At 49.4% G+C, this 26,522-nt stretch overlaps 1 protein-coding gene across 2 annotated transcripts in view; it reads left to right on the forward strand.

Moving 5' to 3' along the window:
* Positions 1–8,490: 8,490 nt before the first annotated feature.
* The window catches only part of GATA4 (GATA binding protein 4), a gene marked incomplete at both ends in the record, with an annotated part of 48,240 nt that continues 30,208 nt past the window's right edge, over positions 8,491–26,522 (forward strand). For both annotated transcript variants that reach the window (XM_082656986.1, XM_082656985.1), the window contains one exon: positions 8,491–9,106. In XM_082656986.1, the coding sequence (XP_082513112.1) occupies positions 8,491–9,106 (616 nt within the window). The remainder of the gene's footprint in view (positions 9,107–26,522) is intronic.

The following is a 26,522-nucleotide window of genomic DNA, read 5'->3' on the forward strand; positions in this document are numbered from 1 at the left end:
TGGATGAAAGAACTAAGACTCAGAAATCTAGATTCGACACCTATTGCAGAGCGCCCCGGCTTTGCCGCCTCCAACAAGTGTCTTAACCTCTCTGGGTCTCCTAGTTCCCGTTTGTATGAGGATGGGAACATCTTCTCTCCCTCCCTCTAGCGCGGCGATGTTGTTGTTTCCTCGAAAAAAAAATGGAATTTGAAAGTGTTCTGTAATCTGGAAATATGGTAGGGTGTGCCAGAAACTCTAGTCCTCAGGGCCGGAAGCAGCAGGAAGCGTTTGCGATCTCCGAGACAGAGCATGGCTTCGCCTTGCAGCACCGAGTAGTATTTTTACTAGCAAAACAGAATTAAGAAGAGTGGCTGACTTCTCTCCTCACGTCCACCAGCAGGAGGCTGATGAGCGCTTCCTGGTGGGCAGAGCTCGGTTCCCGGGGAGGGGGTCTCTAGCCCCCCCCAAGAATTCCCGCTGCCAAGGCACAGGGGCTCGGGAGGGAAAGAAGGTCTACTAGCCTCGCAGCTTAATTCGTTCTCCATTTTTCCGTCCGCGGGCGACGGCCCTGCTCCGCACCCGGATCCTCTGTGCTCCACCCGCGAGGTGGGGTGTGGGGTGACGCTGGGCGTAGTGCGGGCCCCGCGAGTGAGGACCGACTGTCGCAGAGGGAGAAGGAATCGTGCCGGCGGCGCCAGGCCCGGCGGGGGAATTGGAGGGCCGCGTGGGGACAGGAGCCGTCAAACGTTCAGCGCGGGTCCCTTTGCCTGTCTGTCCCGGAGCCCTTAGGTACAAGCTCGCAGAGATGCGTCTACATGCCGGAGGAATTCGTTACACAGGACGAGGGGTGACTTTTCCAGTGCCCTCCCCGGTCCTGTCTCTCTGCGGGTTTCTTGCTCCCGATTAGAAGACTTTGGGGGCCTGCTGTTCTTTCAGGCGTCGTTGGTTTTCAGGGCTGGCGGCCGCCGAGGCTGATTTCCGCAGGGTGCCCGGCGGCCGCACCAGCCAGAACTGAGACTGTGGCCCCGGCGTTGCGCTCTGCTTAAAGCAAGCCCGCTTGGGTCCCGCCAGGGACTCCGGAGAACCCCGCCCGGGGAGACCGTCGCTGTTGTCGCTGTGAATCCCATCGTCCACTGTTTATTAACTTTTTTTCAGGGAACTAGAGTTCCGATTCCTCTGTACTCCATGTCCTGCCCTACAAATACGTCTCTAAGGTATGGACCGGCTCAAGTCCCAGAGGCCCTAATGGAGCAAAAATTTCCGGCAACTTAGTCTTGTGTCCTGGAGAGATTTTTTTTTTTAAATCGAATAGTACATCTTAGTAATTCTTATTTGTCTAAATTTCACGACTTGACTCTTCATTAGACCCAGGCCCTTAGTAAAAAAGAGGTCAAAGACTTTACAGTATTACATTTTCCTTGTAGATTATGGGAAAGAAAAGTGGAAAGAGGGCATGAATGGGGTTGGGCCATATCCCAGGCCAGCCCAGAGACATCTCCTTAAAAATAGCCAGGAGTCCGAACCTCAGAGCACACTACACGCACACACACCCCCAACTCCATTCCCAGCGGCCTCCTGAGCGAGGGAGAAGCCTGGGAACTTAGCGGCAGCCGATAAACCTCCTCCAGCCGGCGGGCCAGCGAGGCCTTGAAATGCTCTCCGCTCCTGGCAACGGCGCGGCGGCCGCGGCTGCTCCCGCCTCGCCCAAGGGAGGGAGGGGTGAGCGAAAGAAGGAGGGAGGGGGTGAGCGAAGGAAGGAGGGAGGGAGCGAAGGAAAACGAAACACCCTAAAAGAGCGGGCCGCTCGCCAGCCACTCTCGGGACCGTCCTTGAGCTGAGCCCTCTGGGGAGAAAGTTGGGGCGCTGGGCCCAAAGGGAGGGGAAAACGCAGAACACAGACACAAAATTCTCGGTTCCAGGCATCTTCCTAGAAGCAAGGAATTTTTGACGGACTCCCAGGCTTCAGCCCACCAGGAGAGCGCGGACAGGGCTGGGGGGCTGGGGTGTGTCGGTGGTATTGTAAAGGAGCTCTGTCGCAGGGCTGGCCAGGAGCGCCCCCCTAGTGCATCCGGGGTTCCTCGAAAGGAAGCGCTTAGAAAGAGCAGTCTCTTCCATCAGGGGTCTCACAACAGCCACACAGAGCAGGGCCTGCTATTGCCCCCACCACTGTACGGGAGGCTGTGGGGGGGGGCGCTGGTCACCCAGCTACTGCGACCCTCAGCACACGCGCTCTGGCGCCGCGGCCGACCCGGCACTACGAAGGTAGCAGCCCGCGTGGGAGCGGCCCGCGTCCTTGGCTTTGGGGAGGACGCTCAGATGGCCGCTCCGCCAGATGCTAAGTCCCAAGGCCCAGTCTCCAGGTTCAGACCCTTTCGCCCTCTGGGGGTCGCGCGCGGGAGGCAGCTCTGAGACATGGGGCATCGCTGGAGCCACAAATTCCCAGGGAGAAGAGAGATGCCGGGTCAGCTTCCTGCTCCTCCGAGCTCAGCCTTGCAACTCCTCAGAAAGCCCTCGTAGGCCCCTGGCGCAGGCCTTTGGCTTCGTGGCTCTCTCGCTCACCCCAGGGGGAAGGAGGACCCGTTTCAAAGAGCACAGGGGTCGCGTGCCCTTCTCGGCTGCATCAGAAAGTGCGCCGGTCGGAGTGTCCCCGCGAAACCGCCTTTACCCAGGTCCAGCTTCCGGGATCCCCAGGACCACCTCCCTCTTAAGTTCCCAGGCCTGGGATCTGCAGCCCCAAATTCTGCAAGGCGCTGGCGAGGAGCTGGAGGAAGCTGGAGAAGGGACCCCTAGCACGCCACCCTCAGCTTCCCGGGCGCGAAGGGGCCCAGGCGGGCAGCGGCCCAGGGAGCGGCGTCGGTGAGTCCAGCGGGCGCTCAGCCCTTCCGCCGCTCTGCCGGGCGCCTCAGTTTTCTCTCTTCGGCCTGAGCCCCTCTGGACCTCCGCACCTTCAGCTCGGGGAAGAGAATTCCCCGCGCAGCCGCGCTCAGTCCTTCCTCCGGGATTTTCCTGAGAATCCCCACGAGTTGGCCACGATCCCTTTGGGGGGTTTCCTTCCAATCAGCCCCGCGTCCTAGCCTCGGCCTCAGCGCCCGGATTGCCCTCGCGCAGGCCGGGAATCCACGGCCGATTACAGACTGCGGAAGCGGGTCTCGCCCGTACCCTTACTTCGGAGGCGCACAGGTTTCTTTCAGGGTGGTATCCCCGGCCCCCTCCCGACCCCTCCAATCTGGTATGAGAAACCTGCGCAAGGGAGAGAAACGCGACCTTATGGGGGATGGGGGGGAAGTTTAACCGAAAGCTTGAGAGCCACCGGCCGGCTGTTATCTGGAGCTGAAGGCTGCGGTAATCGATGGGTTATTTTTACGCGGTAATAGGGCCCTGTGATTGCTCTATTAACCTTTAGACCTGTCTGAGGGACTCTCCGGCTCGCAGCCTCGCTGAGCTGGGGCCTCTAGGCACTGACGCCGACTCCAAACTCAGGCCTGCCACCCTCCCCGCCCCCGCTCTAGGCAGGGGGGCTGAGGCCGCTGGAAGAGTCCTCTCGGCGGAGAAACTCCGCTGGACTGCCGAGCTCCCCAAGTCCCTAAGTCCCTTGGACTGGAGCTGCGGCGCCGCAGGCAGCAGAGAAAACGCAAAGATCTGAAGGGAGGAGGCCGCGGGGGCTGGGAAGCTTCGCCCTGAAAGCGTGCACTTTTATCTGCATGAACATAAAACTGAGCGCAGGAGCCTGGCCGACTCCCCGGGCTACTGCGAAGGTGAAAGGGAGGCTTAGGTGTCCGCGCTTTGATTGAGGGGGGCAATCTCCAGTTTGGTGTCTTTTCCTCCTCCCCAGAATCTGGGGCTAGGAGAATCCCACTACCCACTATCACCCGGAGCCCTGCAACCAGCCAGGCACCCCCGGTGACCCAGGGCCCCACAGCCGAGCCGGGGTCGCGCCCAAGAGGTCACCTTCCCCGTTATCAGCCCCGCCCCTCGCCCCCCGCGTCCGGGGCCGCGGCTGGAACCGGACCACCAGGAAGCGTGGGGAGGAGGGAGGAGGTGGAAGGCAGGGGAGGAGGTGGGAGAGAGACGACTCGTTAATAAAGCTGACCCTGGGCAAAACCGCAAACCGAATCGACCTCAGACAGGGCGGTGGGTGAAGCCCGCGCGCCCCGGCGGTCGCACTTCGGCGTCTTCCGAGGAGATCCCTGCGCCTGGACTTTGCCTGCTAGGGGAGTTTTATGAACAGCTCCGCAGCTAGGCGCCCAGCGGAGGTGCAGACCGCCGCGGCGCACCCCCGCCCCCTGTCCTTGCACGTGACTCCCGCGGGCCAGTCAGCGCCGGCGAGCGGGAGCGCAGGGACGAGGGGATCCGCGCCGCGAGCTGGGGGACTCCGAGGCGGCCGGCAGGGAGGCAGCGAGAGCTCCGCCACCGCCGAAGCTCCCGCGGCGCCCAGGGAAGCGCGCGCCGGCCTCCAGGAAGCTCGAGCCGCTGCAGGTACGGCTTCTTCCGCGCCTCTCCTTGCTCTTTGCCGTCTCCTCCGCGCTTGTTTGCTTGGGAGTAGAGAGGTAACCAGCGGATGGAAGGGAGACGTTGATCATCCCCCTCTCCCTAACCTTGCCCAAAGCCGGCTCTGCTTTGGCTTAGCAGCTTCTTCAAAGCAGAGTAAGATTTTGGGGGAAAGCGGACAGGGATACTCGAAGTGCTTCTGGATTCTTTTTGTGTGAACTTGAACGTGTTTAATCTCCGCCCCCGCGTGCAGATTTCCCAGACCTTGTTTGCATCTCGCAGGCCTGGGCCTGGGTGGCGATGGTGGCCGCGAGAAATCCCCCTGACCGACTACCCTGCACAGGCTGCACGGTGGCTCGAACACGGAGGGAGTCAGACGGAGGAGTGTCGCCCGTGGGTGACAGAGAGGCGGTGGGAGGCGGCGCAACTGGGCCTCGGGCCCCGGGGAGGCGCTCCGAAGTCGGGAATACTGCTGAGCGCCCGCACTTTTTATGCCTCCCCGTCTTCCTATCTGGGGTCCAGGGGACTAAACCCACACTGCTTCTGGGTGGGATTGGCTGAGGGCGGGAACCCGGCGGAGAGCAGTGATGTCCCTCAGCTGGCCATGGCTAGCTACCCCGGTCCACGAAATTATGTCTCTTGGCTTTGGGCTGGGGGCGGGGGTCACCCAGGGGAGAGGAGGATGCCCAGGTGGTAGACTGCCGCCAGGTTGAAAGAATGAGGGGCCTTGCGATTGGGGACACAGGGTGGTGAGAGTCCCAGGGCCGGTGGGAGTCGCGGCCAGCGCTGCCGGGAAGGTTGGGAAAGCGCCTCGGGGAAGGATTTCCTGTGTTTCTCAGAAAAGGAACTGCAGCCAAGAGCAGGTTTCAGGCTTTTAAAGAGAGAAAGGTTTTATTGGGGTGACGGGGTGATACTCCCCCCTCCACTTCTGGATCTCCACGTCCCCCGCAGCGACCAGGTCCGTTATTGCCGGCTTGGCTGTGCGTTCGGGTGTGACAGTTTTCTGCGCAGCAGGCCGAGGGCGAAGGCGCCAGCTGAACCGAAGCAGCAGGAGCGACCTGTAAATGCACTGGAACGTTAGGACGCTCTCGATCCTCTCCGCTCTCAGAAGTAGATCAGAAGAGGGCTCTGAGCTCACTCAGCAAAAGGAAGAAAGCTTTCCTGTCTGGCTTGTGAATTTTGGGTGAACTGGGATGGGTGATGAGCAGGATACGGAAAACTGGGGCATAAGCCCGGATCCCCACAGCAAGGCCAGACCTCTTCTGCCATTCTCAGGAGCTCGTTCCGCTCCCTCCCGGGATGGCCTGCGAGGAGGGTCAATTACAGAAACAAGCAAGAGTCTTTTAAAGGGAGTAGTTCATTTCTTGTCTTAACAGAAAGGTATAGAGGGGTATTTTTTCCCCCTCTATTGTTCAGTAATCCAACTCTGAGGTAATGTATCAGCCATTTAAAAAGGCAGAGAATGTAATAAAGACAGATGTTAGATTTATGGCGTTTTCAGCGTTTCCATTTTAAAGCTTAAGTTAGCATCTGTATGTATATTGGAAGTTGGATTACAAAATTATAAATCTTCCTTTCCTGCAGCTATCTGAGAAAAGAAACTTATGACATTTGTTTTAGAACTGCAGGAGTATTCCAGAAAATACAATGAAATAGGTCAACTATTTGATTTTTAAATCAAATACCGAATATTTTATTAAGGTAAACCTATGTATTTACTTACTGAAGCCCAGAGATTCCTATAGGTATTAATTTTTTGCCTTCATTTTCAAAGGGGAAAGTTGGTGATCTCAGGTCAAATTTTTAAATATCTATCCTCTAACTAAACTTCTTATTGGAAGGAAATGTTCCCAAAACCAATAACTTATTGTATAGTTTTGAAAGCAAATAATAAACCACTTAGGAGTTAACATATGACTGTATAATACTGTGCTATAACATTATTATTATTAGTGATGTTGCAAAAGCGGTTAAAAGCATTATATAGTATGTATTAGACATTCCTTTTCCAGAATTTTTTTACAAGAATAAAGATGACCATTTATTATAGTACATAATACGTCTGAAGCATTTTCTCATGATACATTGTAGTAAAAGTAATAGTCAATTGTATAGAATTTTCTTTGTGCCTGTTATAAAAGTTTTATAAGGCCCTATTATAAGTGCTCTCCATATATTAATTTATAATCCTCGCAATGACCATACAAGATAGTTACCTTTAATATTTGAATTTTTGCAAATGAGGAAACTGAGACACAGAAAGGTTAAGTAAGTGTGTCTACAGTCATTCATTCAGTAAGTGGCAGAGCCTGGATTTAGTACATAGTTCAGTTAATATATCTGTAAGTCTACTACTGCAATTAAAAAAAAAATGTTAAGGGTAGCTGCCTCTCCTAAGGAGAAAAGTGGGCATGGACTGGACAGCCTTAAACCCTTGGAGTTCTACAGATCCTGTCCCCTACCCCCTTTAATTGTACTTTGATCTTAAAGGAGTTTCAAAACTTTTCGATGCTTCAGTCCCCTCTTTTGTAAAATGAGGAGAGACACTTTTACTTAGTGGAATTGTGGAGAAAATGACCTGGAGCTAAGCAGGTGCTTCAGAACGCGTAGTGCTTAGTTTTATCAGAAAAATTGCCTGGTGAAATAAAAACACAGGATACAAGGATATAATCAAGTCCTACAAACTGTTCTTTCCCCCAAGCAGTCTCATTGGTGTTCTGATTCCATATGTGGGTGGATCAGTGATTCCATATGAAAAACCCATTCGATGAATTGGAATGGTTCAGTGAGTACTGTAGTTCTGTAAAGTGACTTTGTACATTCCTCTTACTTTTCTTAATATCCAGTCTGCAAAATCTCCAAAATAAAACAATTTGCGAGAAACGTGTATCTTGTCTGATTTGATGTCCACGTGATATAGCGTATGGATAAGAGGTTCCACAAACTTTTTCACCGAGATTTAGCAGACACTGTGCTCACTTATAAATATTTAGACTCTGCCTTTAGTTAAAAAAAAAAAAAGATTGCAAACAAAAATTTCTTAGGCTGCTGGTTTTTATACAGTTTGTCCTTGTCTTCCATGGGCAATCTAAAGTTCTTTCATGGCCAGGATCAGTTGGGGATAGGTGGGGGGACAGAGGAGATGGGGCGAGATTTCTTAGGTTTAGGTTCTGTGCGGAAACCGGAAACCCTTGGACTTTTAAAATACTGTGACAAGAATATGCTAGAAATAGGGTAAAATTAAAGTCCTTCTTGACAAGCAATACAAAAAAAAATGAGCGTGATCATAACCAGTAATTTCATGTCCAATAACTGGGAAGTCCCGGGTCTCTAAATCGCCCCTCCCCGAGGCTTCCCTCAGGCAGCCGGACCCCACGGCCTCTGCAGAATAGCTTCCCGCGGAGCCGGGTGGCCTCCGAAGCTGGGCCCCCGAGAGTGGCGATTTTGTTTGCAGGGCGGGAGAAGCAACCAAGTTTAGGGGAAATGGGCTCTGGAATCTCTGGATGAACTTATTTCCCTCTTTGTCATTCCCTCTTTAGACGCGGCTGCATCTCGGAGGAAAGGAGCCAGCCCGGCCCTCGGCCTTGGAGGCAGCCTCCCGCACCCTGCACCGCAGGCCGGGGTGTCCTGAAGACGGCGGTGCCGCGCAGCGACAGGCCAGGCCGCGTGCCCCCGGCTGGAGCCCCGTGCCCGCGCCCGGGCGCTACCCCGCGTCTTCGCGACCTCTAGTCCCTGCAGTGGATTCGGCCTCTCCTCCACCACCTCCGGGAACAACCGCAAATTCAGTTTGGGATTTTCCTGAGTAAACCAGAGCCTATTGTCTTTGGCTCAATGCTGGATTTAATACGCATATATTTTTGAAGGATTCGTGTTTTTTTTTTTAACCTTTGATTTTTGATCTTCATTTTTGTGACAGCCCCTGACTTGTACATTATTCGTCTTTTTATTTTTGTATTATTATTTTCTCTCCCCGCACTGCTCCTTGTCCTGAGGACTCGGACGCTGCGAGCGCGCGGGGCGATGTACCAGAGCCTGGCCATGGCCGCCAACCACGGCCCCCCTCCGGGCCCCTACGAGGCGGGCGGCCCGGGCGCCTTCATGCACGGCGCAGGCGCCGCGTCCTCGCCGGTCTACGTGCCCACGCCGCGGGTGCCCTCCTCCGTGCTCGGCCTGTCCTACCTCCAGGGCGGAGGCGGGGGCACCGTGTCCGGGGCCGCCTCGGGCGGCAGCTCAGGGGCCGCGCCGTCGGGCGCAGGGCCCGGGACCCAGCAGGGCAGCCCGGGCTGGAGCCAGGCGGGAGCCGAGGGAGCCGCCTACACCCCGCCGCCAGTGTCGCCGCGCTTCTCCTTCCCGGGCACCACCGGGTCCCTGGCCGCTGCCGCCGCCGCCGCTGCGGCCCGGGAAGCCGCGGCCTACAGCAGTGGCGGCGGGGCGGCGGGCGCCGGCCTGGCGGGCCGCGAGCAGTACGGGCGAGCCGGCTTCGCGGGCTCCTACTCCAGCCCCTACCCCGCCTACATGGCCGACGTGGGCGCGTCCTGGGCCGCGGCCGCCGCGGCCTCCGCCGGTCCCTTCGACAGCCCGGTTCTGCACAGCCTGCCCGGCCGGGCCAACCCTGCAACCCGACACCCCAATCTCGGTGAGTGCTGAGCGCGCGTCCCCGGGCGGTCCGGGGCCGGAACAGAGGTAGTCCTGAGCCTTGTTTGGGACATTTAATTTTTCACAGGTATGCGGGGGCGGGGGCAGGGGATAGAGGGGATACGTGAGTTTTTCCAAGGAAAGCAAACTGGGAGACAGAACCTGGCGGCCGGGGCGGGCGGTAGCGGCGGTGAAGGTCACAGCCCCACGGAACCCAGATTCTGTTTAGTGAGGGCGGGCCTGCCCTCTAGATCCTTTTCTGAAAGGGAGAGACGACTGCAGGGTGGCCCCGGGCGTCGGGTGTGTCTGGGTCTACGTGCGCCCGGGCAGCGCCCGTCTGTAGGTGACTGCGGAGGCCGCCGGGCGACCCGGCTGCACAGTGCTGGGAGCACCGGGTTTCTGCTCCCGCCTCCTCTCGGCCGTTGCTCAGCGTCCTCCGCAGGGAACTGATTACATGGCTTGGGCCCAACATCTTCTGGGCCATTTGGCGGGCCAGTTGGAGGATCCCTCGGGGTGGCAGAAGATTTTGCTGTCGGGGAGTTCACACCGGGAACAAATGAGGGACCCTAACAATGGAGATGGGTTGAACTGGGATCAGTGCCAGGTGGGTGCCTCGGGGCCAGAGCGTGCTGTGACCATGTGCTGGTCGGCGGGGCATAGGTGCCCAGGGCTGCGTTGGAAGCGCACTCCAGGTCGGTGTCCGGGAACGCGGGAAGCCCAGAGGTGCATCTTTATAATGCCCGACTGAAGTGGAGACTTTGCCGCAGGTCCAAGTGTTCAGCCTCGTCCGGTCCCGAGGGCTGGGGTTAGAAATTACAATCGTAATGGGCACAATTTTAATAGCTTCTTTGAATGTCAAACTTGGGGAGGACATCAAACGTGTGCCCCTTGCTCCCATTTACAGATGAACAAAATGAAGTCCGAGGAAGGGCTTCGGCGCTTCAGGCTGAGAGAGAAAGGAAGTGGCAACGCTAGTTCAAAATGCAAATGACCTCTGGTCCTGTGGAATTTCAGGAAGGGACGGGATCGGGCTTGGATGGAGACTACTCTTGTAGGGGAGGGGAAGCCCAGACTTGAGCAACAAAGTTAACATTTATTGACTACCTACTAAGTGCTAAATCCTTTCGCATTTGTTCTCACTTTGAAGAGTAAAGTCTGTTCCTCCCAGGTTTCCAGTCTTGGGCTGGCTCCGAGAAGGGTCCAGGCTTTGAAGAGCTTTTAATTTATCCTCAGACCCTGGGTGGCCTGGGGAAGATCCCCAGGGGTGTCCGCCCAAATACACATCTCAGGTAAACTGATAACCGTGGATGTGGCGCCGGGGCTTGGAGCTGTGGCTCCCAGTTTCCCCCTCCCCGTCACGGGGGAGCCAGACGGCACCCCCAGAGAGGAGGGCCCGCCCCTCCCCAGGCTCCGGAGACCCTCGGGAGGACCTTGAGAGATAGCTCGGCAGCATCTCCATACAATGGCAGCTCGAGGTGAGCATGCTGGGCGTGGGCCCCTCAGGCCCCACGTTCTTAGAACCCTCTTGAGTTCTCTCTAGAGCTCCCTCTAGAACTCCTATTTTAAAATAGGGAGGAATGGTCCACACAGTTTCACTTCTTCGAACTTGGGGGAGGGGTGGGGAGGTTGCTTCCTAACCCTTGTGATCCTGGACTGAGAATTTGGTGCTTGGTTAGGGCAAAAAGAGAAGTCTGACATCCAAAGATGGGGGGGGGGATTCTTTGTGGTCATGAGAGTTACAGCCACAACAATGTAAAAAAAAAATAATACGGTGTGAGGAGTGCACACAGTGAGTATTTAGATTCTCAAATGTAACCCATACCAGGCCGGAGGGTGTTGGAGTAAGCAGTGTTTCCCACACTCCAGTGTCAACAGATGGCAAGCCGACCTTTAAGGAGGGCCCCCTTGCTGACAAGTGTGGCCTGTCTTCCTGGCACGCAGTGCTCTGTCCCACTACTTCAGGAAGTCCCACCTGAAGACAGTCCTGGGGTCTGGCCAAGCAGTGGGATTTTCTCTTCTGTACACAGCCAGGTGTTTTAAGTGGTCAAGTGGTGAATGGTTCCACGTTACCTGTGTGAGGGGACAGGAGGCACGTTGAGTTTGTTGGCATTCAGATCTCCAGCATGTTCTGCGGGTGGTACTTGCATAAAAGCCAGTTAAAAGCAGCATATGTACATGTGCTTTTTATATGTTCCTCCTATCACATGGACCCTCCTGTTAATGCCTGGTAGCTTTATCGAGGACCATCACTGACATGTTAACTGATGCTGAGTGATCGAAGGATGATGACAAGTGATTACTGAGTCCGTGGTGTTTATTGAGAGCTTGCTGTGGGGAGTTGCCACTGGGTCCTAAGATGGCAGTACAGGGTGTGGTATGACAAAGGCAAACCTAGATTCAATTTCGGGTGCCCCTGTGATCTCGGGCAAGGTACTTACCTCTCTCAGTCTCCTCTCTTTTCCTGTATAATGGGATGGTTGTAACTACTTTTACTGTTGTTTTAAATTAGAAAAATAAGGTAACGTTTGTGAAGTTCTTGGCTTGGGCACATAAATGATGGCTATTTGAGTAAATAGTCACTATCATGGCAGAGTGACCAATTTTTCTGATTTTCTCAAGACTGAGGGCTTTTTAGGATTGGGGATTTTTAGTGCTAAACCTAGGACAGGCCCCCAACAAACGGAGATAATTGGTCCCCCTAAACAGGCGTGAAGACAGGTGAGTGACCCAGCAATGGGCTATGGCCATGAGCTGAGAGCAGAGGAGAGAAGACAGGTGTACCTCCCTCTGTCTAGGAATCTGGAAGTCTTCACCTGAGTGGTGCTGTCTGCAGTTGGTGCTGAAGGGTAAATAGAAGTTTGTCAGGAAAAGTACCTGCAATTTGGAAAGAAAAAAAAAAAAAGAAAGAAAGAAAATGCATGCCCTCATTTACTGTCACACTGTCTGGTACCATGAAATAATAGAACCCAGCTTGACTTTGTTTAAATGATGTATTTATCACCATAGGTGAAACCACACAGATTAACTCATTCTTCACACAGAAACTGTTTTTAATTTCAAAGAGGAGAAAAAAGAGACCACCTTCATTTCTCTATGAAGTATTAAACGTTAGTATTAACAATAGTTCATATCTTGCCAGAGTTCTTCTGTTGGTTATTGGAATAAGGCAAAAAGCAAAGTAATAAAAGCAAACAGGGGCCTCTGTAGAGCTCTGGACTTAGGGTGGAAGGAATGACTCTGCCTTGACTGCCATGTATATAAACTTTAATTCATTCCAAGTTCAATATGAGCCCTGACACAACCATTGAATTCATGAATTAGGCTGCACTGATGGAATTATGTGACCTTACTGAGACCAGGTACAGAGTCTCACCCATGTGTAAGTGCCTGGCACACGCTGGGCACTGAGCAAATATTTCAGTGGAGATGCAGGAGGGAGTTGCTGCAGTCCTCTGCCCAGGTCAAACCACACACCACGGCTGCTGAAGAGACCCACCGGAGGGCTCTGGGGAGGCGTGAGCCAGATGGGAGAGGGTTCCTGAAGCCTTGGGAAACCACTGGAGCAGTTTCCGTTGGAGAAGTCCCAGGGTGGTTAAGAGAGGGAGAGAGTGTCTCTGTATAAATATCTAAAAGGCAAAAGTCTATGTCCTTTTAACTTTGTGTTGCTCTAGGTGAGCAGACATTAGTTTTGAGAAGAACACTTTTGCACACAGGATTGTAGCTGTTGAAATGGAATGGCTATGTCTTATTCATGCACCCCTGGGCATTGAAAGTGCTTAAGGAGACACCGTGTGGCCATCTGCCAGTGGAGCTGTGCTGGGGACTCTTGCATTTCAAGGGCTCGGGTCTGCCTTGGTGTGCCTGTGAGTTAGCTGTGGCGGGATGATATAGCTGTCTCCTTTTAGAGATCCCGATCACGGTTGTTAACGTAGGCATATCCATTTGTCAGAATTCATGGATGTATACTATTAAAATAGGAGTGTTTTATTGTGTGTACATTACACCACAATAACGTTGATTTTTGTACCAATTAATGCTTGTAAATACTTAAGGCTGAAAAGGAAACTGGAAATTATATGAGACTATGCCTTAAAGAAAATAACATTGTGGTAGATGTTACTGGAAAAGCTACGAAAATATAGTTTATGATGGAATAACAATTCTTTTGTGTAATAGAAGAACAAGCAGTTATAATTTCAAAGGAGTGCAACAGTTTTGAATCATTTTAAGGGTTGATTAAAAAAAAATAACAACACAAAGAAATGCATGTATATCACTCAGTGTTAGCCAAATGGTTTCTTTGAAAGCTTTGTCTCATTCACGGTGTTCTAAGAGTTTGTTTATGGTATAGGTTGGTGGAAGACTCTGAAGTGTTTTCTGGATCTTTTGGGGACTGCTTATCAATTAAGCCACTTGCTTTCAGAGCCAGTGCGTTTATGTAGGGAACTTTGTGAGATCAACTCGTCGTAGGTATCTTGTTTGGCTAGAGAATCATTCGTCAGTCTTTGAGAAACCAAAGTTGTTTAACTTCCGTTACCACCCTGAGCAGGTCAGTCAGAGCTGGGGCTGGTCTGTGGTGTTGCCCTGAGAACCATTTAAATGGGGAAGGTGTGTGTGTGGCTGGGGAGGGGGGCGTAGCCAGGGATATGTCACTGCTTCTAGTGAGATCTGTCACCTGCCCAGGGGTGTCCCATTGAAAGGTCAAGCCACATTTGTTAGGTACTTTCTAAGCACTCAGGTGAAATGATGCACAGGAGACAGCTTTAGATAACACTTTCTTCAGTATCCCTCCCTATTTTTTTTTTTTTTTTTTTACTTAAACGAGCTAAGAAAACAAACATACTCCGAGGTGTGGGGAAACAGGAACTCTGATACCTGTGGATGGGAGTGTAGATTGGTACAACCTTTATGGAGAGCCCTTTGTGATATCTGACAAATTACAGAGCTGATACCCTTGACCTAGAAATTTAACTTCTAGGAATTTATTCTACAAATATAGAATATATTCTATGGGCATATGTTAGTTGCAGCACTGTTGTGTCGTTGGAACTAATTATTCCAACCAAAATTGTGAATAATCTATATCCGCATTATTAGGGGAGTGTTTGTGTTCACATGGTACAAACAATATGATATCTTGCCAGCATAAAAAATTAGGAAGTTCATTATGTAATGGTACGGTATCCTCTTCAAGACATTTATAAGTGCAGGATGTGTGTGTAGCACTGTATTTGTGTAAAAAAAGAGAAGAAAAGATTATATGCATTTGGAAATATTTAATTTCTCTCTGGAAATATTCACAAGGAACCTGTAGCATTGATTGCCCGTCGGGAATAACTGGAGAGGTGAGGGGAAAGGGTGAGAAAAGGACTTTCACCATATGTGCCTTGGAACTTTTTGAATTTTTAACCACCTTAACCAGCTTTCATTGTCCTTTCTGTGCTTCTTTATTAATCCATTAAATAACAAGAAAATACATTTAAAATACAGGGAGGTTAAAGTTAAGATTCACTTTGTTTTGTTTTTACTGCCTTAACAATTTTTAAGTGTACAGTTCAGTAGTGTTAAGTTGTTGTTTACATTCTTGTGAAACAGATTTTCAGAATTTTTTTGTCTTGCAAAACTGAAAGTCTATACCCATTAAACAACACTCCGAACTTCACCCTCCCCCAGCCCTTAGTAACCGCCGTTCTGTCTCTATGAATCTGACTACTCTATTATTTTTTTAAATAAATTTATTTATTCATTTATTTTTGGCTGCGTTGGGTCTTCGTTGCTGCGCGCGGGCTTTTCTCTAGTTGTGGTGAGCGGGGGATACTCTTCATTGTGGTGAGCGGGCTTCTCATTGCGGTGGCTTCTCTTGTAGTGGAGCACGGGCTCTAGGCGCGCAGGCTTCAGTAGTTGTGGTGCGTGGACTCAGTAGCTGTGGCTCACGGGCTCTAGAGTGCAGGCTCAGTAGTTGTGGCGCACGGGCTTAGTTGCTCTGCGGCATGTGGGATCTTCCCAGACCAGGGCTCGAGCCTGTGTCCCCTGCACTGGCAGGTGGATTCTTAACCGCTGCACCACCAGGGAAGCCCAATCTGACTACTTCAGATCTGTCTCTATGAATGTGACTACTTTAGATCCCTCATGTAAGTGGAAATCATACCGCACTCATCTCTTTGTGACTGCCTAATTTCACTTAGCATAATGTCCTCCAGGTTCATCCATGTTGTAGCCTGTGATATGACTTCTTCCTTTTTAATGCTGAATAATGTTCCATTGTATGTGTGTACTACATTTTGTTTATTCATCCGTCATGGACACTTGAGTGGTTTCCTCCTCTTGACTTGTGAATAGTGCTGCTGTGGACGTGGGTGTACAAATGGAACCTTTTTAATTTTGAGCCATGTGACTATATTACCAATTAAAAAAACATTAGACCAATTAAATTTTTAAAAAGACATAGTATTCATGAATTAACTTCCTGAAAGTCTCCCGCCTTTTTTAAAAAAAATAGAGTTCTATATTTAGAGTTTATGGATGTACAGGAAGAGTACTTTAAAACATAAATTGTTATTTACTGAATTCGGCTTTTGATTTTTGCTTATCCAACAGGAGAGTCCTTTACCTAGGGGTCAAAAAACCCTTATCCTACTCTCAGTAATGCCTTCTGGGAGCAAGATCTCTGTCCACAGTTGTCAGATGTCGCCCCCTTCCCCGAACCCAACCCCACTGACGTGACTTCCTAAGATCCCCTCGTGGGCACATACACTGGTGACCTTTCCTGGTGTGGGTACTTCTCCCTCAGGTTATTTTGGGGCCAGAATGGAAAACCACTAACCTAGGACAGTGATGGGATTGTGTTAGAAAACCACATTACCTTCTTCCGAGGCAAGGTAAGTCTTTTAGCCAATTCTTTTCAACCTGTCGTTTTAAGACCTTTGAGTTGTACTGAATGTAGAGCTGCAAACGTTGCTGCTTCTGTTTGCATAAGAAAGAGGAAGGACCGCAGGTTTTCCCATTGCCTTGCTCTAGAAGTGGGCAATTCTTGCAGGTCCAGGGATGCTGCTGTTTTAAGATCTTGAAGGGGCCTTTTTGACATCGGAAAGTATTTGTCTGCTGGTGACTTCTTTGACCTCCAGTCCTGCATAAGGTGCAGTTGATAAGGCTCTTTCATGGCTTGGGAATGAGTATCACTCTGTTATATTGACCTTCTATGGCCCATGACATGGTCTCATGTAACACACTCCAGGGAGGATTATTTAAACGTTTTATTGGCTACTATAGAGCTACTCTTTTGTCTCCTTCTCAAGAAGGTAAGGGAAAATAATGTGAGTGGGGTTATACTAGGAATAACCTCTGACCTGTTTTAATTTATACAAAATAAGTTTACAAGTTTGGGTACATTCATGTTTGGAAACCAGCTAACAACTTTCAACTTTTTAGGGATAGGAACCTATATCTTGTACCATATATGAATATATATATATATATATATATATATATATACACACACACACACATATATACATATATCTATGTGTGTGTGTGTATATATATATATATATATATATATATATATATATACACGTATTGTGTACTGTGCATATATGCAAGTAAGTTGGATCCTTTCTCGAGGGTCAATGAGGAAGTTGTCAGGTAACAGGAACTTTTAAGTCCTTCTTGAGAATTAGATATTGTGATCTCCATTTTGCAGAAGAGGAAGCTGATGGTCAGAATGATTAATCTGCCCCAATTCCTGCTGGTAGTAAACAGCCCTGGCTTAGAACCCAGGTAAGTCCCACTTCTAGGACCATGCTTTTTCCCTGTTTGCCACACTTTGCATTTGCCAAGCTTAAGGGCGCTCCACTCTTCAGATCCAGAAGGTACGTGGTGTTTGAAGGACTCAAGTAAGCTTCAGGAGTTTCTGTTACTCTGCTCACTACCTGCTCCCTCTCCCCAGTGTAGTTTCTCTTCTCTGTTTTCCTGTTTCCCACCAATATCTCTCCATCTCATTCTGATACTGCAGAACTTGCAATGCCAGGAATCCCTGCCTCACACAAGCTTCCTTTCAGCATCCTGATTTGGGTGTGCGGAGAATTAAAGAGAGATTGCCCAGAATTCAGACCCTCCAAACTAGAAGATTCTTCTTACTCTGGGGGGGACTGCTGGCTGCATAAGAAGAGCAAAGCCGTCTGGCTCTCTCAAACGTCCCTTTTCTTAAGGAAACTAGAACCATCTTCTCCGTATTCCCTTTTCTCCGAAGGTCGGAGCTGAGAAAGGAGGAGAGGAATCACAGTGATTATATTTTTTAATGAAGATGAGAATAGGGGCATGGATCAAGACAGTGGATAAAACCCCAGGCTGGAAGAGCCCATGGAATTGGTCTGAGCTGATCACAGAAGCCATGAGTGGAAGCTTTCTCGTTTCTGGCAGGGGGCCTAGGGTTTTATCTATTGCTACTCTGTAATCAGAACTGAGCCAGGATATTTAAGCCTCTTATCTGAATGAAGGGAATTTGGTTTTCTGGGCTTCAGTACTTTGCAGGAGCCCCCAAATTGCCTTCATGTCTTTAAATATATATATATATATATATATATATATATTTTTTTTTTTTTTTTTGCCAAGGGAGGAATATAATCCAGACAGGTAAGCCATGCCATGTGGTTCACCTTCTGCAAATGGAATGAACGTGAGGATGTCTTTCACTCTGTGTTGAATCATCATAGATGAACTTTATTTCGGAGGATGAGACATCAAGGAGTTACCACCAGAATATGGTGGGAAATTTTGAGGATTATTAAGCCGCAGGCTTTGGGATTCGTCAGTCACAGATTCAGTTTTGCTGCTTAAAGTGGAATTAAATCCTTAAAGTATTTTTTTAATCTTCCTTTTTTTCTTCCTAGTTTAAGTCTTCATTTCTACTTCTAGAAATCCAGTCAAACTTTATCAGCTCCATTCAGTATTGATCGATAGCAACTGGTGAGCAGGTTAATTATAATCGCAGAATAAACGCTGGAGTCTCAAAGTTCACCACTTTTGCAATGTTTCCAAACCCCTCCGGGACCATGCCAAGAGACTCTCATTGACACATTCAGAGCAGGTGTGGGAGTTTGAACCCAGGCAGACAATCGGATCTGATTCAAGACAACTCTTCTTATCTGCAGCTTTTCCTATCTTATGATGTCTGTCATTTCAGATAAAAAAAAGTTCAGTCAACTGAGCTGGGAAATGGCAAGTTACATTTTCTCCTGATAAAAGTTTTCTAGTTGCTGTTTTATCAGATTGGGTTGAAATTGTATGTGTTTCTGTCAAGGTCTGCAATGACCTTTTCAGATATTTTATCAGGTATTAGGTGGGGAAACCTTTTTTTTTTTTTCTCTTTCTTTCTTTGACCTAGCAGAGAATGACCTGACTTCCAGGATCATAAATCAAACTAGGCAAAGAGAGGCAATAATACAGGTTACTCATCAAAATTGAGTAGGCGGGGGAAAACAAACAACAAATAAAACCTTTCGCTAGCATATAGGGAGAACTTAACTTGACCCGTGGTTCTCACAGTGTACACTTAATAGGAAAATACTGCTTATTTGAAAAAAGAGAATGTTTTCCACGTCAAAGATGGCTTCAGAAAAACAAAGTTTTTTTTTTCAAATAGTATCAGTAAAACTTAATTATTTTTCTTTTATTAAACTCAGGTATATTTACTATGGAGAAATGAAAAACTCATATAAACCAACGCACAGAATTTGTAATCTTACCATCCAAAGATAACCACTGTTAGACATTAATCCTTGACTTCTTAGTTACCATACATATACAGGCATGTGTATATCTATATATTTAAACAGTCATAAAAGTTACTGTTTAGTTATTTCAGCACTGAAGAAAGTTTTCATAAGATTGGTGACCCAGACTGGCTCCTAAAGACTGGTCTCTTAAATAGAGCAAAACTGGGCAAGTGACCGAAAGAACTGCCAATAATAAATAGCCGATCAAATGGGAGCGTTGTGTGAAAGCATAGCTTTTCAATCTCACAGCGTGTTATGTTTAGCCATGTTAAGGCTGCAGCGTATTTATAAGTTTTAAGTGGTCGCCCCCTTGAAGTGAGGTGACCAGCTGCAGGATGTGTTGATTTCTGAGGCTCTGCTTTGTTGAGAAACGTGAGCAAGTAGCTTTCAACCCACTTTGTAGAAGGGGAGGTCAGTGAGGTGAAAGTGTATCAGTCCAGCGCCAAGATCCTGTCCCCTGCTCTGATCTTCCTGCTGTGTGACTTTGGACAACTTATGAAGCCCCTCTGAGCTTGAGTATCTGCACTGGTAAGGTTAAGAAATCAGGCCAGGCACAGAAATAGTGAGAAGGGGTATTTAAAATCCAGGGTCTGGGAATTCCCTGGCGGTCCAGTGTTTAGGACTCCACGCTTTCACTGCCGTGGGCCCAGGTTCAATCCCTGGTCGGGGAACTAAGATTCCTTAAGGCCCACAGTGGAAGGAAGGAAGGAAGGAAAGAAAGAGAGAAAGAGAGAAAGAGAGAAAGAAAGAGAGAGAGAGAGGGAGGGAGGGAGGGAGGGAGGGAGGGAGGAAGGAAGGAAGGAAGGAAGGAAGGAAGGAAGGAAGGAGGGAAGGAAGGAAGGAGGGAAGGAAGGAAGGAGAAAGAAAATCAAATCAATCCAGGGTCTGATGGCAGTGCCCATGACAATAGTTCATGCTGGCTGTTACAGCAAAGCTACCATAGTAACATGTCACCTTCCTGAGCTTACCTGGCATCCACTTGCCTTCATGCAGTCTGTGTAGAGCAGGTTTCCATGGCTACCTGCCTCATTTTAAGCAATAGTATCTGTGAAATTTCACGTTTGATGGGCTAATTTTATTTTTTCTTATAAAATACTTAACTACTAAAATGTAAAAACAACGGTGGGAAACCATGGGTTAAGTGACCTCAGAGTTGGTCTCAGTTTGTGGTTCCTTTGGTTTTGTTTTTCTGTTATTAACTAAACCCATTCAGTGCCTAAGGTCCCCGCAGGCCATGGAGATCCACAGAGGGTAGAGCTCTGTTACAAACCCCAGTACCAGACACATCATTTGCCTCATCAGCCAACCAGCCAACAAATATTTTTTTCCTGCTTCCTGTGAGCTGAGCACTTGTTAGGCTTTAGAGATCGAAAACGAACAAGGTGGTCTCTGCATCCCAGGAGCCTACAGTCTGGCAGGGGAGGTAAAAAAATTGTGAGAGTCTGAGTATATGGAGGGCTATAGAGGGGTAAATCTGGGTTCCACGAGAGTCCAGGTTGCCAAACCGACAGACACCAGGCTTCCTGGAGGAGTGGACTCCTATAGGGAGTCTGAAACGATGATTAGGAGTTTGCTGCATGGGAGGAAGGACATGGTAAGCTGAGGACATCTCTTGAGTTGGCTCTTCTGCAGTGTCGGGGGGTGGGGTGAGGGGGCCACGCAGCAGGCAGAGGCATCTGGAGAGTTCGGACTTGGCCTGGGGAAGAGAAGACTTAGACAGTGGAGGGGCAGGATTCAAGTAGCATTTTGGATATGTCATTTTGGTTATCGTGTAGAAAGGCTAAAAATAGTGGCTCTTGTTTGTTTTGCTTTTGCCTCGCTCCTGCAAGGTGATGACCGCCTTCCCTCTGCGTTTCTGCACCCGTTCCCACTTAGAGAAAGATGTCTGATGGAAAGGAAGAGGCGCGCTGTGAAGATGCTGTGGAGGAGCTGTGTGTCTGTGGGTGCTTTAGCAGTAGGGCACAGTGAGGCTGGGCGGCTTGTGTCCAGGCTGAGGTAGAAGAAGGGGCAGAAATCCGGGCTGCTACTAGTTCCCAAACCAGATCCCTGCCCTGGAAAGGATGGGGCCGTGGCTGATCTGACCTCAGAGGTGGGGTCCCACCCTCTTCTTCTCAGTGATTCTGCCCGTAAAGGTGAGGTGTAAAGGGCCAGGAGTGGCCTGAATAGGAATACAGATAATTACAGGGGAAAATACTGTTTATGCAGGTGTGCAAAGCCGGATGCCACAGCACCTCCCTCCCAGGAGGGTTAGAGGTGAAGATTAAGACTTTAAGTTCAATTCCTGCCTTTTAAACAAGTTTTTAAGAATATGTTAAATTTCAATCATATGCAAAAGTAGAGAGTGTCTACTCATCCCCCAGCTTCAACAAATGTCAACTCTCGGCCAGCTGTATTTCATCTGTATCCGCCCCCCCCCCCCCGCATTCCCCTACACTAGGTTATTTTGAAGGAAGTTCCAGACAACTTATCATTTTATCTCTAAATACTTGTCTGTATCTCTAAAAGATATAAGGACACTTTAAAAAAAAATACAGGACCAGTATCACTCTGATACAGTTAACCACCACTCCTTAATATCATTAAATATCCAATCAGTGTTCAAATTTCCCATTTGTCTAATTTTCTTTAACAATTTGTTCAAATTGGGATCTAAATAAGGTCCATACGTTGCCTCTGTTGATGTCTCTTAAGTTTCTTTTAACCTATAGTTCCCCTTTTACTCTCTCTTCTTTTTCCAGCAGTATGTTTGCTAAAGAAACTAGGCATTTCCTGTAGGTTTCCCACAGCCTGGATTTTGTTGATTGCGTTTCCCTCATTTAACATGTTCCTCTGTCCCCTGTTTTTCGTGTAAATCTGTGATTGGAAAAATAGGCTAGGTAATGTTCAGCAGCCATGGACGGTCATTACCTAGATCTGTTATTTCATCAGGGGTTGCAAACGGTCGCATTCTAACGCTCTCACTCCTTCTTCATTTATTAGCTGATACACGTCTATAACAGTAAAAAAAAATTTTTTTTTAGTTTATCAAATATTTGTTTACCCTGAGATACAGTTTGTATAGGAAAGGCAGGATAAATGCTGGCTTCTTTCACTTTACTCTTCAGTGTTCAAAATCGTGAATTAGTTCCCTAGCATCCTTCCAAGATTACCAGTGAAATAAAAACTTTTTAGTATCATTAAGAACTCATGGATTTAAACAGATATGATGTGTTTTATCCCATGTCCTTATTATCCTGATTGATGTTCACATTGTCCCATCTTTTGCCAGTGGAAACTTGTCCAAATTGGCTCCTGAGTTCTTTTGACAAAATCTTGGTTTGATCCTTTCCTGCTTTCCATACTACAAAATGTTCCAAGCTCTTATACATTTTCTCCTCCCAGACCTGGGTTTGGCTATCTCTCCAGGAAAGCCTGACTCCTTTTAGTGAGAAATGGCATTTGGACACCACTCTTAGAGTTGGCTCCGCTAGTTGTGCTTTTTGCTGTTGGGTTAGTCATTCCGTATAGAGAGTTAGGAAATACTTCCCCCGTCCACCTGAAGATAAGATAAAATACATCATGTGTGGATGCTAATACTTCCAATTCAAATTTAGGACTGAAAGACTTTCACTTCCCTTTATGCATCCTTTTTTTTTAACTGTCGTAAAATATACACAACATAAAATTGACCATTTTAACAAGTTTTTCAGTGTCACTTCAGTTGGCATTAAGTGCATGTACATTTTTGTGCCTCCGTCACCACCATCTGTCTCCAGAACGTTTTCGTCTCCCCCCCCCCCCCCCCCCCGCCCAGTGAAACTCTGTATCCATTTCCTCCTCTCAGCCTCTGGCAGCCACCATTCTCTTTTCCGTCTCTAGGAATTTGACTATTCCAGTTACCTCATGTAAGTGGAATCATACAGTGTTTGTCCTTTTGTGTCTGGATTATTTCACTTAGCATCTGTCCGCAGGGTTCATCCATGTTGTGGCCTGTGTCAGAATCTCCTTCCTTTTAAAGACTGAATACTATTCCGTTGTACGGATAGAACACATTTTGTTTATTCAGTCATCTGTTCACGGACACTTAGGTGGCTTCTGCCTTTTGGCTATTGTGAATTGTGCTGTTTGGACACCTGTGTCCCAATATCTGTTCGAGTCCCTGCTTTCATTTCTTTTGGGAATATACCCAGAAGTGGAGTTCCTGGATCGTGTGGTAATTGTGTGTGGTTTGGAGGTACCACCATGCCGTTTTCCATGGCGACTGCACCATTTTACATCTTTAAATCTTCTCATCCACACCAAGAATCTTCATCCTCAAAAACCCCAACATAATTCCTCGTTTGCTTTATGCCGTAACATCCGTAAGAGTCTGAGGAGACCAGTACCGACGCTAACCTTGACACTCGGTTACTGAAACCTGTTCTGTCTGTTTGGTCCTTCCTTGCCTTTTGGCTCCGGATTTACCTCCAGTGTTTCCAGCTCTTGGCTTTGGGCTCCTCTGCAACTACACGAGCTGGTTGCTTACGGCAACTCGCCCTACCTCCTGCTTCTTGATGCAGTGCTGCACCCCAGAGGACCACCTTGGGCATCTGGCACGTCATCCGCCACATCTTAGACCTTTTCCCAGTGCTCCAGTGGCCTGGTTGTCCTTTAGGGACCGGCAGGGTTGACACAGTGGGGCCGGTTGTGGAGGAGTTTAGGACTTTATGAATAGAGGCAAACGTAATTGAAGCAATAAATTGGGAATACATACACACAGAGGTGTGTGTGTGTGTGTGTGTGTGTGTGGGAGAGAGAGAGAGAGAGGGAGGGAGGGAGGCTGGCATGGAGACAGAAGGCCTCTGGTTCAGTTAGAGGCTGTCAGAGGCTTTCTCTAGCCTGGATAATGAGTGAGTGATGGCAGAGGACATGGAAGGAAAGGCCTGAGACGTTACCAGGCCAGACTGTTGCAGGAAAGGCATGGGTGAAGACAGTGGTATGTCAGCTTCCATGCGCCCCTCATCCCCCAGTTTACATGGGCTGGGGGTGGTCATCCCCCAGTCGCTGGCCCGGAGGTGGCATCTGAGTTTGCTTCCCTTCTCTGGGAATCTGAACTGTTCTTCCACCACGCCGCCCTTCCACTTAGCTGATAATCTCCCGGTGGGAGTGGGGGTGAGAAAGAGGGGATACACGGTAGCAAAGGGGATACTGGATCGAGGTAGGAATCCTGGATTTGAGGCCTCACATCCCTGACCTGTTGTGTGGACCAGGCCAATGTCACTTCTTCCCTTGTCTGGGATTCCACTTCCCCATCAGGAACACACCCCCCTTACCCCCAGTACCTTGATTTGCTGCACTGAAAAAGTCTGGAGGAACTTGTGAATAGGGAGTTGAGTAAACTGTTAGGTAGAATTTCTCACCCGCACGTCCCCATTTAAGGCCTGGGGAATCAGAGGCATCACTTCCCCCTTTGCCTGGTAGCCTCCGACTGCTGGGACAGCCCGGAAAATACCTGGCCTCTCTCAGCGAGGCCACCAAGGAGAGCTGGCAGGCTCTTATTTGACTGCTTTCCTGTGGAGAGCAGGGCAAATTCTGCTGTATTCCAGAGAATCCCTGGGTTTTACTGCTTAGCTTGGAGAGTCCTGGCCTTTGATGCCAAGGCCAAGATGGTGGGAGCTTCTGAGCTCAGCTCTGAACTCCAGAGGCCAGGCTGCCTGCTGTCTGTCCTGGGGAGGAAACGCCTTGGCAAGCCACCTGGGATCTGATGGTCTCATTTCTCCTTCTACCCTAGTCATTCCACAGTGGCTTTTTCATGCACACAACTTTGGTCTCTTCTTCTCACTCATCTGCCTGTGGAAGAACCAGAAGCAAACAAGGAAGAATCAAAGAGATCAGGTTCACACTGCCTCTTGGTAGCCAAGAGGGAGCAGAGGTGGCTCTTGTCGTGAATGCAAGAGAGCTGGGGTGGGCTCGTCTCTCCAGGCAGCCTTTGACTCACCTACAGGCAGAATCCCCGAGAATCGTACACAGCCAGCATTCTCACCGTTTCCATGGTGCTGTCCTTTTATTTGGATTATAGTTCTTCTAGATTGAAAGTGTTTCCAGGGCAAGAATTATACCTCACTCAGTTTGGAGTCCAGGATACGATTACATGGTAAATACTAAGTAAACGTTCATTATCTGAAAAGATAAAATCAGGAATTCATCACAAAGTATATGGCCCCTCCGGCTCATATATTCATACCTGCAGTCCGGGTCCACTGAGACTGGCTGGGAGGAGGGAACCATCCTTGTAAAAGGAACCTGAGGGGGAGGGGTCCAGGGACGAGCATGGCCCCATCATGATCAGTTTTACAGGGAGAGGGATCTGGTGGGACTGGGGGGTGGGGAGGGGAGGATATTGAAGAGCTGTTAGAATCATGCTCAGGCAGCCCAAACCTAGGAGGTGGCGGGAGAGGGGAGAGCAGAGAAGACTCTAGTGATATGTCCTCAAAGGTAACAGCAAGGAAACAGGGCACCTAGGGGTGGGACAACGTATTGGACATGGTGGGCCAGAGGCATGGGGGAGGGACAGGCAGGTGGGATGTCCAGGAGGCAGGTAGCCGGGGCTGGAGTCTGGGATCATCACTCTGTTTGAAGCCATGAGACCAGGAGAGATCCCCCAGGGTCGTGGGGACAGTGACGGGGGGCTGGGGGGGCAGTGCTGGCCTCCAGCAGAGGTGGGAGGGGTAACAGGTAAGAGATGCCTGACAAGAGGAGCTAAGAAAGGAAGCTGAAAAAATCGACAGTTACGTGCCCTCCATTTTCACCTCGCAAAACCCACCTGAGCTCATTCTTTGATCCTGTGATGCTCTGCTGAGCCCTCATGGTGCCCCCTTGGGCTTCCTAAGGCCCCCTCCCCCTGCCACCAAGCCTTCACATCCTATCAGAATTCTGGCCCTGGAGCCCGTCTCCCCCTGCCAGTGTATGGAGACTTGCAGAATTTCACTCATCAAGTTTGTCCTTTCCAACCCGTTGAGTGCCCGAATCCACTCTTTTCCCTCCTCCTCGCTGTGAATAGATTCCTTGAGATCCTTCTTAGAGAGCCTCTTAAGGCACCAGGGAGAGTTTTGTGTATACGGGTAACCGCCTCTCAAACTCATCATAACAAACGGGCTCAGGAACTCAAAGATTCTCTGTAGAAACAAACTCTCCCGTCAGACTCTGTTTAAAGGGCATAAGTGCCTGTTGATTTGGGAGGCTGGTCTCTGCCTGCCTGAAGTGCTTCACAGAAGTGACAAGACACTCTCCTTCAGGGAATGTTGATATTAAGTTTCCTGCCCTGTGTAAACACATCTCCAGGAATAGCATTAATAAAGGGGACCCTTTTCCCAAGACAAAGCAGAAGGGGCGGTGGGGGGCGCGGTGGAGAAGGACCAGGAGGACGGATCTGCCTGGCCGGGGAGAGCTGGCCGAGCGCACCATCTGACCAGCTGTTCTCGGTGAAGGCAGAGCCCGTTAGCTGGGCTGGTTTTCGTCATAGTCACAACTCTTGCTTATATATCTTGTTGGGACGTACATCTTTTTACTGTTTGGTAGCTGATGACGGGGCGACGGAAGAGGCTTGTGGTGGAAGGAGCGAGTCTGGAGTCAGACATCCGATTTAAAACTCCAGCTTTATTACCCATTGCAGTGTTCCCCACTTTT

Source organism: Grampus griseus (assembly GCF_964374135.1).
Source record: "Grampus griseus genome assembly, chromosome: 6".
Lineage (NCBI taxonomy): Eukaryota > Metazoa > Chordata > Mammalia > Artiodactyla > Delphinidae > Grampus > Grampus griseus.